We start from the raw sequence: 14,106 nt of genomic DNA on the forward strand, positions 1-14,106 counted from the left end.
TAAAGAAGAAGGGGAAAGAAAACTCCTTGAATCATGGTGAAACAGCATTGGGGTCAAGCAGAGAAGTTTCCTCCACAACAGTATCCACCAAGGCAGGATTGCTGAGGAATGGCTTCAGACGATGCCCATTCACTTTGAAGCTCTTATCGGTGGACTGGCTTTTGATTTCAACTGCACCATAAGGATAAACATTAGTAACAACAAAAGGACCAATCCACTTTGATCGCAACTTACCCCCCATGAGTCCAAGTCTGGAGTTATACAGTAAAACTTGCTGACCAACAACAAACTCCTTTCTACCTATGGAGCTATCATGGAATTTCTTGGTCTTCTCCTTGTAGAACATAAAGTTCTGATATGCCTCTAGATGGATCTCATCTAACTCGTTCAATTGTAGCTTCCTTTCCTTCCCAGCTTGATCAAGAGAGAAGTTGCATGACTTGACAGCCCAGTATGCTCGATGCTCTATCTCCACTGGAAGGTGGCATGGCTTACCAAAGATAACCCGATAAGGAGACATCCCTATAGGTGCCTTATAAGTAGTCCTGTGAGCCCATAAAGCGTCCTTAAGTCTATTGCTCCAATCCTTCCTGTTGGGCTGCACAATCTTCTCCAAGATCCTCTTGATTTCTTTGTTTGAGATCTCGTCTTGCCCATTAGTTTGGGGGTGATATGGTGTAGAAAGTTTGTGCACGACCCCATACTTTTGAAGCAAAAACCCCATGGATCTGTTGTAAAAATGGGTGCCCTGGTCACTAACAATAGCTCGAGGGACTCCAAACCTGCAAAATATGTGAGACCTAACAAAGTCCACAACAACTCGAGCATCATTAGTTCTAGTAGCTTTGGCTTCCACCCATTTTGAAACATAATCAACAGCAAGCAAGATGTAAGTGAAACCAAAAGAGATAGGGAAAGAGCCCATGAAATCTATACCCCATACATCAAACACCTTACAAAATAGCATGGGTTGTTGAGGCATCTGTTGTCTCCAAGAAATGGCTCCTCCTGCTCGTTCGCATTCCTCACATGTGCTACATATCCTCCACACATCTTTGAAGATGGTGGGCCAATAAAATCTGCAATCTAGCACCTTGCGAGCTGTCCTCTGTGTGCCAAGGTGACCACCAGGTGCAGATGAATGACAAAATTTGAGGACCGAGTCAATCTCATGGTCTGGAATGCATCTCCTAGTAACCTGATCACTACACATTTTCCACAGATAGGGGTCATCCCAAGCGTAATACCTAGCATCGCTCTTGAGTTTATCACATTGAGCTCTTAATGCTAGGGGAGGAAAAACAGAAGCAACAAGATAATTAACAATGTTAGCAAACCAAGGTGAGGAAGAAGTAGAGAGTGTCAACAAACTTTCATCGGAAAAGTCATCCCGGATTGGTGAAGCATCATTAGTAGACCTCTCAATCCTGCTTAGGTGGTCCGCAACTAGGTTTTATGTTCCGCTCCTATCACGGATCTCGAAATCGAATTCTTGGAGCTAGAGCATCCATCTTATCAGCCGAGGTTTTGATTCTGCCTTCTTCATCAGGTACTTAAGAGCTGCATGGTCAGTAAACACAACATGAGAACCAAGCAGATAAGATCGAAACTTTTCAAGTGCAAAAACTATCGCAAGGAGCTCCTTTTCTGTTTGGTGTAGTTTGCTTGGGCAGCATCTAATGTCCTGGAGGCGTAGTAGATTACCCTCGGTTGCTTATCAATCCTTTGAGCTAGAACAGCCCCCAATGCATAATTGGATGCATCACACATAAGCTCAACTGGGGTTGTCCAGTCGAGCGCCTGAATGATTAGAGTTGTGGTTAGGGCCTTCTTGAGGCAATCAAAAGCCTATTTGCATCCTTCATCAAAGATGAAGTCAACATCCTTTTGCAGTAGGTTCGACAGTGGGAGGACTTTTTTTGCTGAAATCTTGAATGAAGCGCCTGTAAAACCCTGCATGGCCAAGAAAAGAACGAACCTCTCGCACAGAAGAGGGGTAAGGCAATTGTGAAATAATTGAGATCTTGGCAGGGTCAACTTCAATGCCCTTTTTTGAAATTATGTGCCCCAATACTATGCCTTGTTCTACCATGAAATGACATTTCTTAAAATTGAGAACAAGGTTAGATTGGATGCAGCTGTTAAAAACTCTGTCCAAACTATCCAAACATGCATCAAATGAGGACCCATATACAGTAAAGTCGTCCATAAACACCTCTATGCATACACCGGTGGAATGTGCCAGGGGCATTGCATAGGCCAAACGGCATCCTCCTATAGGCAAAAGTGCCAAAAGGGCAGGTGAATGTGGTTTTCTCTTGGTCCTTAGGTGCAATGTGAATTTGAAAATAACCAGAAAGCAATAGTGGGACTTACCTGCCAAGCGCTCAAGCATCTGATCAATAAAAGGCAGGGGGAAGTGGTCTTTTCTGGTTTCTTGATTTAGCCTTCTGTAGTCAATGCAAACTCCCCAACTGTTTTGCACTCTTATTGGAATCATCTCCTCTTTTTCATTCTTGACTATAGTGAGGCCTGTCTTCTTTGGAACAACATGGATGGGGCTGACCCACTGACTGTCAGAATGGGGTAGATGATCCCAACTTGTAGAAGCTTGGTCACCTCCTTCTTTACAACATCCGAGATGACAGGGTTGAGCCGCCTCTGTGGCTGTCTCACTAGCTTTGCTCCATCTTCCAACAATATCCTGTGCATGCATGTTGATGGGCTAATACCAGGGATGTCAGCCAATGTCCATCCAATTGCCTTTTTATGCTTTTTAAGAACGTGCAACAACCTCTACTCTTGTTCAACAGTAAGGGAGATGGAAATGATGACAGGCAGTTTGTCCTCCTCCTTTAAGTAGACATACTTGAGGTTGTCTGGCAGTGGTTTCAACTTTGGAGTACTGGATGCTTGCTGAATATCAGGAACCTGAGGGGGGGAGGAATGGGTTCCACAGCCTATACCTGAGCATAACAATCAGATGCATATGTACTTCCTGCAACATGGTTAGTGCAACCTGATTGTATAACATCAAAGTCAATAGGTACAACATCCAGAGATTCAAACTCAGTAGATTCAACATTGTCCACATCATACTCAGCATCATCAAAATCAGAATCACAATTAGAATCAAGAACATCAATGCATGCAAATTCAAATAACTCAGACACAGATGAATGTTTTAATGCATGCAGAGAGTGGAAATCAGAAATCAATCCATCAACAATATCATCAATAATATCCACGTGGGAAACAGAATGATCCTCAGAAGGATGTTTCATGGCATCCAGGATGTTAAATCGCACAACAATATCATCAAACTCCATGGACAAAGTACCTGCATGGACATCAATTTTGATTCATGCAGTTTTAAAAAATGGTCTGCCTAAAATGATTGGTGCAGAACCATGTGAAAATCCCTCTTCCATATCAAGAATGTAAAAATCAGCAGGGAAAATCAATTCACCAACACAAACCAAAACATCATCAACCAAACCTGCGGGGTGGGCAACACTTCTATTTGCCAACTGAATCACCACACCCGTAGGTTACGGGGGTTCAAGAGAAAGAGATTTAAAAATAGACAGAGGCATTACATTTATTAAAGCACCAAGATCAAGCATTGCATTTTCAAATTTATTGTTACCTATGTCAACCTCTTCCATCTTTTTGCTTGGAATGGCTCTTGAAGGGAAAGGAAGAGGTGTGGAAGGTGCAGCAGTAGAGGTGGAAGGCATAAAAGTCACACCAGATGTGGAAGGACCAGTTGCATGAGCATCACGCTTTCTCTGAAATGTGGCAGGGTCAACTTCCTTTGAAGGTGTAGGCTCGGAAGTGGGAACTTTAATGTTCTTCCCAGATCTCAACGTAATGGCACTCACATTCCTCGGATTTTCCACTGTTTGTGATGGAAGCTTGTCAGAATTCTGAGCCTGTGCCTAGTTTAGCTGAGTGGCCATCTGCCCCATTTGATTTGTCAAACTCTGGATTGAGGCCCTAGTCTTCTGCTGGAATTGCATATTTTGACGGGTCATCATCCTGACTAACTCCTCCAATGAAGTAGAAGAAGGTGCAAGTGCTGCAGTAGGAGCTGGTGTGGGTACAGGTGGAACATGAGCAGGTTGAGGTGCAGGTGCAACTCTTTGTTGTGGAGGTGGTTGCACATTTTGAAATTGTTAGGGCTGCTGGTTACCCTGGTTTCCCCATCTCAAATTTGGGTGATTCCTTTATCCTGGATTATATCTGTTTGTTGACAAATCATGGTTTTGTTGTTGATGTTGGGGCCTATTGCTGTTGAAAATATTTGCTGCATAGGCCTGAGGGGTATCCACTGGTGTAGAAGAAGAAGCAGCAGCCTGTTGTTGCAATGCTGGGCAAGAGTCTGTAAAATGATCAACAGATGTACAATGGCCACAAACTCTTGCAGCTGGAGCTCTTTGATTGGAAGCAAGTTGGTTGACCAGTGTGGTAAGAGCATCAATCTTACTTTCCAACTTCTTCGTGTACTCGGCTGCTCCTACATCATGAACACCTCTAACAACTATGGCATCACTCCTTGTGCCAAATTGTTGTTAAGAATTTGAAGCCATGTTCTCTATTAGTTGCCTGGCTGTAGCTAGGCTTATGTTACCAAGGGCACCACCACTTGTAGCATCAATCATATTTCAATCCATGTGGTGCAGACCTTCATAAAAATACTACAGAAGGAGATGTTTCAGAGATCTGATGGTGTGGGCAGCTTGAATAGAGATTCTTGAACCTCTTCTAGTACTCATAAAGGGTCTCCCCAGATTGCTGCTTGATGCTAGAAATCTCCTTCCTTATGGTTGTTGTCCTTGAAGCAGGGAAGAACTTGGCAAGGAATAATCTCTTCAGGTCATCCCAGCTTGTGATGGACCTGGGTGCTAAGTAGTACAGCCAGTCTTTCACATTACCCTCCAAAGAATGAGGGAAAGCCTTTAAGTATACATGGTCCTCTTGGACATCTGCAGGCTTCATGGTGGAACAGACGACGTGAAACTGCTTCAAGTGTTTGCACGGGTCCTCACCTGCAAGAACATGAAACTTTGGCAACAAGTGTATTAAACCAGTTTTCAGCACATATGGAACCTCCTCCTCAGGGTTTTGAATGCATAAACTATCATAAGTGAACTCTGGTGCAGTGAGCTCACTCTTGGTTCTCTCATGAGGTGGAGGAGGTTGAGCCATATTATCAGTATGAAAATCAAAATGCTCAGAATAAACAGTATGCTCAGAATGCAAAGAATGAGGAGTGTCAGGAATGTGATGAGAATCATAAGAGTCAGGAAAAGTCACTGAATATTCAGCATGCAAAGATGGATTCCTAAGACGCCTACTTCCTCTGTGGAATTTCCTATCAATCTCAGGGTCAAATGGTGGTAATTCACTTGGGTTTCCCCTAGTCATGCACCAAAAAACATGAATTCTAGTGATATTGGCATAATATAGGGTATAACTACAAGTATACTCAAACGACCTCCAAATGACTTGAAAATTGGTAAGATATTCCTTTGAGAGGTTAAACAGAAGCACAAAAAAAATCAGATCAAAACTCAAAGAACAAGTATTTTTAACAATTTTTCAAAAGTGGAAAAAATGAAGAAAAATCAAAAGAAAGATTGCTGAAATGTAGAAAATGGCATTTTCTGGAGAATCTGAGTTTGGAAAACGGCAAAGCCGATTTCAACAAGGTGGGAAATCAAATTCCACCCCAAATGCATATAGAATAATAGTGATTCTGATAACCAGAGCAAAAGTTATGGTCCTTTGAAGTTTCACTAAAAATCAGTCCAAAATTTTTTTGAATCTCTTAACTCAGACCATACCAACTGCTCCAGCTATTTTTCCTATCAAGTTCACTGTCTTAGAAGTGGGGGGAAAAAATTTCAAGACAAAACAAGCACCGTAGCTACCAGAACAAAAATCCAGAAGTTAAATGCCAGATTCAGACACTATTCATACACTATTCACTACTACAAATGACACTATTCATGCGCGCCGCGACACTATTCACTACACTACACAGAAACACACAGGAATGGAAACAGGCACTGAACATAACACAACATTAACATCACAATGAACATATACCAACTCAACCACACTTGAACTACACACACCAAAACACAGAACACAAACACACTGAAAATTTTACTTTGAACGAAACGATTGGTCCCCGGCAACGGCGCCAGATTTGATAGAGGTCGTACCCCACCAAATTAAAACATATTAAATGCAGTATGTGAAAGTGAACCAAGTCGTCTCCCAACGACCAATATTTTCATTCAAAGCTTCAATTTCCAGATGAACACAACAATACAGCACAAAGGGGGGGGTTGGCAGACAAATTTAGAATTCTAATCAACAGATTAAATTGAATGCAAAGAGTGATTAAAACCATATTGACATCCTTGATTCAAACACAAATTCACTGATCATAGGCCACTAAATTAACACCTCTGCCTTCTCTCAATCTACTAGATAATAATCTACTAAGTGAAAATTACAATCTAGCTTCATGATGCAATTAAGCAAAGCACACATCCTTAAATTCGTGATAGCCAAGTTACATAAATTAAGCATGAACATAACTTAACCAAAACACATGCAATTACTCTGTAAATTAAGCACAAACATATTCATCACAATGCATTCCCGAATTAGAACAAAGAGATATGGCAAATTTCACAAGTAAGCACAACCTCAAAGCTTCATTGCATTTTTTATAAAGAAGTCAATACACGAAATTAGCTGGACATGGAAATGAGCAATTAGACACCATAATTCTGGAATCAGAAAAATAGAATCAAAAACCCCTAACTTATGAAATCTGAAAAAAGCAAATTAAGAGCAAAAAGAGAGATTTCAAAGCTTCAATGGAATGCAAAACGGTGCTATCATATATAAATGCGAAAACCCCATTAATGGGTGTTGTTCCAAGTGTATAAAACCCACTAAATGAACTGCCCAAGCAAGAAAATGAATTCAAAACGTAAAACCCTCAATGGGTGCTGTCAAATATGCATAGAAATGGTAAAAATGAGCCAAAAACGTGAAAAACCGCAAGGGGCACGTCCATGGAAGCTTAGAGAACGAAAATGGAGGTTTTGAAGAGAGGTTGTAGATGATGGAGCGGCTGGTCTTCCCCATGCAGACCTAATTTCGTGTTCATATCACCCCTGCCACTAAGAATTACAAAAATGCCACTATAGGCCTCAAAAGTTGACCTATTGACTTTTTTGACGTGGAAATGACATGGAAATGATGTGGAAATGATGTGGCGACTCTCTTCAACTGAATATTGACGTCCAAGCTCCAAAATTGCTTCACCCAAATACCTAAAAATAATTAAAAACAAAAAAACAAAAATTAGGCCAAATAATGTGAAATTAGTCCAAATTCAGAACAGTGGCCCAATAAAGCCCAACAGATGAAAAACACTCTAAAGATGAACAATTAAGCACTAATCAACTGTCTAATGAGTACACAAAGACTAGTGGAATGGAAGATAATAATAACTCATCAAGGCCCTATACTCATGGGGTGGTAATGACCAGTGGTATGGGTTCAACATGTGATACGAATGAGGTGTTATTTTTAAGAGGTTGACATGGAATTGTAAGCAGAATGGTATTCTCTTATTGTTGATTTATGATTGTGGGGTCTGTGTCAGTGTGTAATTCCTTGGAGTTTTTAGGTGAGGCATCCAGGGTTGCGCTTCAATGATCGGGACGTAATTCCATGGCCCCTATTAGTGGGTGTCCATGGTGGTGCCCCATCTGTATAACTAGGTAATGGTTCAAGGTAAGGTTGCATCCTGACACTCTAAGGAGTCAGTTAGTCTCACCTAGAGCGGACTGACTCCTGTGGTGAGAGTAGCACGAGGCCTGAAATTCACTAAGGGCTAACCTTGTGGTGATGGAAAATTGATCCATCGTAACACTTGTAACACATAGCTCGGAGGTGAGCAGCTCGGGGGTGAGAAGAGGTATCCACCACAAGTGCAAGCATCCACTGAATCCGACCAGGTTATACGTATCCCGATGAGTCGAGTCGAGTCGTAGTATATCGATTGAAAAGTAATAGCATGCTTGATTGTTGTATGGATATTGGATGGTGAAAGTATATTTGACTGTATGATGAAAATGTTGTTGGCTCTAGCTTACCCTGTTTGTTGTATGGTTGTCTTGTATGTGGCTTTTCTTTCTTGCGATGATCATCAATTTAATTGATTGGAGCAGATGGGCGAGGTTCCCGCGGTCAGCAAGGAAATGGCGATTTCGCTGCTTAGCCATCTGGGATGGACTTTATGTTTCTTTTCTTCATGGGTTTTCTTTAGGGCTACAGCCCATGTATTGCTCTATGCCTTACTATTCTACTCTCATTTTGTTAGACTTTTATCTGGTTTCCGTTGGCATCATGGTGTGCCCAGTTTGTAGGGGTTGTGTTAAGGATCCCAGGACTACTCTACATTACTATTTTGTGTGACGTGTATTTTAATTTCGCTTAATAATTAAATGGGACGTTACATTTATGGTATCAGAGCGGTCATTCCTTAGGTCTGTGGACTTGGATGTCCGCTTAGCTTTCTCTGTGCCTTCTTAGTGTTCTTAGTTAAATTTTTACCTTATTCGAGCCTAACCAAGTGATTTTCTGTGTGCTAGTGAACTATGGCACCTCCTCGTAGGACTTCGCAATCGTCCGAGGGGGACTTGCCCGATATCGCCAAGGCAATAGAGGCGATGGTGGCTGCCATGATGCAGCAAAGCACAGCGATGATGCAGCGGCATGAGGCAGCGATGCAGCGACAGGCGGTGTCGCTTGAGCAACAGCGGGCAGTGATGTAGCAGATGGAGGCTGCACGTGTGGCTGCCGAGGATGTACATAGGCAGCATATGGAGGCCTTCCGCCAGCTGGAAGAGAACAGGGTGACTGCCCCTGTGTTTGGCCCAGAGCCATGACCACCAGTCAGGGAGTAGAGTCTGGAAGACTTCCTGAAACACCATCCCGTGAAGTTCAACTGGAAGACGAGCCCTGACGCAGCAGACCAGTGGCTGAAGGATCTGGAGAGGATCTTTGATGCAAAAACATGCCCAGCGGAGAACAAGTTAGCTTTCACAGTATACATGCTCACCGGGGAGGCTGAGCACTGGTGGACCAGTACCAAATCCATCATGGAGGAGAGAGGCGAGCCGGTGACGTAGGAGGCCTTTAGGGGGAAATTCCTCTCGGAATATTTCCCAGACAGCATTCGATATGCCAAGGAGGTGGAATTCCTCCAATTTACCCAGGGAGGGAAGACCGTGACCGACTATGCTGAGAAGTTCAAGCACCTCAGCCGCTTTTATACCTTGCCACTCGATGAGGAGTGGAGTTGTTGGAAATTCGAGAACGGCCTCAGGGGAGATATTCGCTTGATGGTAGCACCCATATCCATTCAGGATTTTGCCGCTCTAGTGGAAAAGGCCAAGGTGATGGAGAAGATGAAGAATGAGGTAGAGGGTTAGCGGCCCCAGCACCCTCAGAGGATTGGTTGACCATCTGGGTCCAAGCCTAGATACGACGAGCGGAGGAGACCATATGACAGACCTCCCCATCAGCCTCAGGGGTCTAGGGGTCTTCCTCCCCAGCAGGGTCAAGTGTAGTGTTACATATGTGGGGGCCCACACCTGAGGAGCGCTTCCCATGCATAGAGGGTTACCGTAGATGCAACAACTGTGGCAAAGATGGCCACTTTGGGAAGGATTGTCCCACTCTTGTTAGGGCAGCGACACGCCCTCCAGTTCAGACTCCTCACCAGCACCAGCGGAGAGATAAAGGCAACAGGCCTCAGGCGACGGGCATAGTCTACGCCATGACCAGAGCAGAGGCAGCAGGTTCAGGTAACCTCGTTATGGGTTATTGTGTAATTTCTAGGATGAGATGCTGCTTGTTATATGATTCTGGAGCGACACACTCCTTTGGGTCTATCGGTGTATGAGTTGTAGTGTGAACTTGTGGTATCTACTCCGGCATCGAGTTTGGTCAGGACATCGTCCTTGTGTGCTAGGTGTCCTGTCGAGGTGGAAGGACGCAGATATAGGGTGAATCTAATATGTCTGCCTCTCCAAGACGTTGGAAGTGATCCTAGGGATGGATTGACTCTCTACAAACCGCATCCTTATAGACTGCCGAGAGAAGAGGTTGTTGTTTCCCGATTCAGAGGAGCTCGAGTTGGTGTCTCCTCAGGGGGTGGTGAGGGAGATTCAGTCTGGCGCGCAATGCTTCATAATCTTCGCCCGTATGGAAGTGGAGGAAAGAGAGGGACCATCAATTATACCTGTGGTGCATCAGTTTGAGGACGTGTTTACGGATGAAGTACCTGGGTTACCTCCCAATAGGGAGGTGGAGTTCTCTATTGACCTAGTATCAGGGACAGGTCCGGTATCGATGGCTCCATACCGCATGGCTTTGGCAGAGTTGGTGGAACTTAAGAAACAGATAGCGGAACTGATGGTGAAGCAGTTTATCCGACCCAGCACTTCGCCGTGGGGAGCACCAGTGTTGTTGGTAAAGAAGAAGGATGGGAGTTCACGCCTGTATGTAGACTACAGGCAACTGAACAAGATGACGATCAAGAATAAGTATCCGCTCCCGAGAATTGATGACTTGATAGATCAGCTGCATGGGTCGTCACTATTCTCGAAGATAGACCTGCGGTCGGGATACTGTCAGATTTTGGTAAAGGCTGATGATGTGCAGAAGACGGCCTTCCGATCCCGGTATGGACACTATGAGTACATGGTTATGCTTTTTGGTGTGACCAATGCTCCAGTAGTGTTCATGAACTACATGAACCGGATTTTCAGACCCTTCTTAGATAAGTTTGTCGTAGTCTTCATAGACGACATCCTTATCTATTCTAAGACTCAGGAGGAGCATGCAGAACACCTGAGGTTGGTGCTTGGTGTTCTGAGAGAGAAATAGTTGTATGCCAAGTTGTCCAAGTGCGAATTCTGGATGGATGAGGTTCAGTTTTTGGGGCATGTGATATCCGCCAAGGGGATTGCAGTGAACGCAGCGAAGGTTAAGGCAGCGGTAAAGTGGAAAAGTTCTAAGTCGGCCACAGAGATCAGGAGCTTTGTGGAGTTAGCGAGCTACTATAGGAGGTTCATAGAGGGATTCTCCAAAATAGTGGCACCCCTGACACTGCTTACTCGGAAGGACCAACCCTTCACTTGGACAAATAAGTGCGAGGAAAGTTTCCAGGAGTTGAAGAGAAGATTGACTAGCGCTCCAATACTAGTGATCCCAGATGTCGGGAAGCCATTTGAGGTCTACTGTGACGGCTCCCACCACGGACTTGGTTGCGTTTTGATGCAGGAGAAGAAGGTTGTGGCATATGCCTCGAGACAACTCAAGGTGCATGAGAGGAACTGCCCCACTCATGACTTGGAGTTGGCGGCGATAGTCTTTGCCTTGAAGATTTGGAGGCATTATCTTCATGGTGCTCAGTTTCGTGTGTTCAGCGACCATAAAAGTTTAAAGTACTTGTTTGAACAGAAGGAGCTGAACATGAGGTAGAGGAGGTGGGTGGAGTTCTTGAAAGATTATGACTTCGAGCTCCTATATCATCCGGGGAAGGCAAATGTGGTGGCAGATGCTCTGAGTAGGAAGACTGTACATACGGCACATCTCATGATAAAAGAGGTAGAATTGCTGGAGAAGTTCAGGGACATGAGTGATAACGCTGTCGTTGACGCGATCAAATTAATACTACTTATCTATAACAACTTCAGTATTATTAAGAAAGTAGTCAACAAAATAGAAAGGGTAAGGTAACCCAAAGTCGTCTCCCAACGAACACGGAATTGATTTTTAACAAATTAGTTCTTATAAATTCTATACAAAAGAGTTAGTCAAATAAAATAATAAAAATATGGGGATTAAGATAAACACAGATAGAAATAAAATTTAAAAGATAAAAAGAAATAAAAACAATAGTAAAGAAAATAGATTGATTCCATTGCTTTTTCAAAATAGATTCATCATCGGTTATCTAAAGATTATTGCTCGATTAATTATTATTGTAGATTTACAAATTAATCAATGTAAAGTCTCAATTAATTTGTTGGCGTTCTCACTTTTAACCAAAGTACAGTCTCAATTAAAAGTGAGAACTTTTAGATTATCCACAGTAAATTCAACCAAAGTACAGTCTCAATCAAATTTACTATGCCTAATCATGTCTATTCTTTTATCTCCTCACCAAATAAAAAGCTTAATTAATCAAAGTAAAGTCTCGATTAATTTTCATTAGAGTAAATACCTTTAACCAAAGTAAAGTCTCAATTATTGGTAAAAACTCATTTAATCACATGAAAGTTTCTAAATAAAATCAAAGTAAAGTCTCAATTAAATTTAAAAACCCTTGAACTCATATGATCAACATGCATATAGATTTAAAATCATTACTTTTTACGAGATTCAAAGATAAAAGACATAGATGAATTAAAACCTCAACAATAATAAAAAGAACAAAAAAATTAATTCATTCTAACCTCAAAATCCATAATGAAATTACAATGGAATCAACCCAAGAAGTTTAGCAATCCATGGAATACAAAATAAGCATAAAAGAAGAATAGAGAGAAGAAAAGAGAGAGAAAGAAATTAGGTCCCCCTAAGGGTTCCTAAATTCCGAAGTGCCGAGCTTGTTTTCTACTTCTCCCTTGGTCTCTTTATATAGGAATTGGACTGGGCTTTTCTGTTGCTAAAATCTCTCAAATATCTTTTAAAATAAAGATAAAGATAAATATTCAAAGATATTTGGAGAGATATAGACTATTTAATAAATATAGTTGGTTAATAATTTATGATATAATTAAATAAATAAATTATTTAAAGATATCTAATAAATTATCACCAAATAATATTTGTATTAATTTTCTAAATAGCCTATTTTCAATTTTGTAGTCCAATTTTGCAAAGGCATCCAAAAATATCAATATTTGCAGTTAAACCCCTCTCCTTTGACCAGTCTTTGACCAGAGTTGACTGTTTGACCAGCTTTTGAATGCTTGACCAGATTTGACCATTTGACCGTGCAATAGCAGACTGACACGTGGCAGCTCCTTCTCTCTCCAGAATTAGGGTTTCACTCTCTTACTCTTCTCCAACAAAGCTACTACCTGATGATGGTTGCGGCTGCTGTTTTCCGACGACGAAGGCGCGGTGGTGGAAGCGATGAACGGCTGCTGGTTCAGATGCGCGCTGGTTCGTGGATTCTGGCTCGCGTTTTGCTGCGTTCCCAATCTGTTCGAAGGTTCGAACTGCCACTGGTGCGTTCTGGTTACAGGTGGTGGTGCAGGTTCGCGGTGGCCATGGTTGCACACTTTGATTGCAGGTCTGCGGTGGCCACGGTGGTGCGCGATGTTGCTGTGATGTGCAGATGCGAAACAGAGAGGCAACAGATGCGTGAAGAAGAGGACACGATCTGCGTGGAGATGATGAGGAAACTGTGGTGGCTGACGCAGATCTACTTCCGAATGGGTGCTACTCCGGCGAGATCCATGGCTGACGGTGCGGGAAGAAAAACTCGCGGTGGCCGTGAAGCTGGTGCAGGGATGAACTGCGCGTCTCTGTGGTTTTCCGCTGCCATGGATCTGTGTGTGTGGCGCGCATTTTCCGGCGAAGAGGACGGCAGAGAGGTGGTTGCCGACATGGAGATGGAGGCTAGGGTTTGGGAGGTTGAAGGTGATGACGTGGCAACATGCTATTGGCTGAATTTTGAGTTGCTAGATCATGACACGTGGCATTATATTATTGGTTAATTTAATTAGTGGAGGATTGCCACATGGCATGATCTGAGTGAATTAGGTTTAAGTGATAGGAGGGGTGCAAATAGACATATTAGGGGGTGCAGAATAGGTTTTGGTGAGACCCATTTAGAAAGAGGGGAGTGTATGAGTAAAAACTGGGGTGCAGAAGTGATTCTTCCAACTAATTTTAGCTTTATTTAAAGGTGTTTTGTAATTTCAATCTATTTATTTTCTCACCTTTAAATAAGATTAATCTTAACTTCAGCTGCATCAACAAACGTTA

At 42.7% G+C, this 14,106-nt stretch overlaps 1 protein-coding gene and 1 non-coding gene across 2 annotated transcripts; both read left to right on the top strand.

The window, feature by feature from the left end:
* Positions 1 to 4,723: 4,723 nt before the first annotated feature.
* Positions 4,724 to 4,830, top strand: LOC114171324 (small nucleolar RNA R71). The gene has a single exon (XR_003601437.1). It is a non-coding gene; the product is annotated as a small nucleolar RNA R71 (small nucleolar RNA).
* Positions 4,831 to 8,873: 4,043 nt separating this feature from the next.
* LOC114171314 (uncharacterized) lies at positions 8,874 to 9,530 on the top strand. The gene is made up of 3 exons (XM_028056433.1): positions 8,874 to 8,951; positions 9,039 to 9,183; positions 9,268 to 9,530. The coding sequence occupies exons 1-3, from the start codon at positions 8,874 to 8,876 to the stop codon at positions 9,528 to 9,530; spliced, it is 486 nt and encodes a 161-aa protein (XP_027912234.1).
* The last annotated feature ends 4,576 nt before the right edge of the window (positions 9,531 to 14,106 follow it).

Source organism: Vigna unguiculata, chromosome 5 (genome assembly GCF_037176805.1).
Source record: "Vigna unguiculata cultivar grain cowpea cultivar isolate G323 ecotype 2 chromosome 5, ASM3717680v1, whole genome shotgun sequence".
In the NCBI taxonomy this organism is placed as follows: domain Eukaryota; kingdom Viridiplantae; phylum Streptophyta; class Magnoliopsida; order Fabales; family Fabaceae; genus Vigna; species Vigna unguiculata.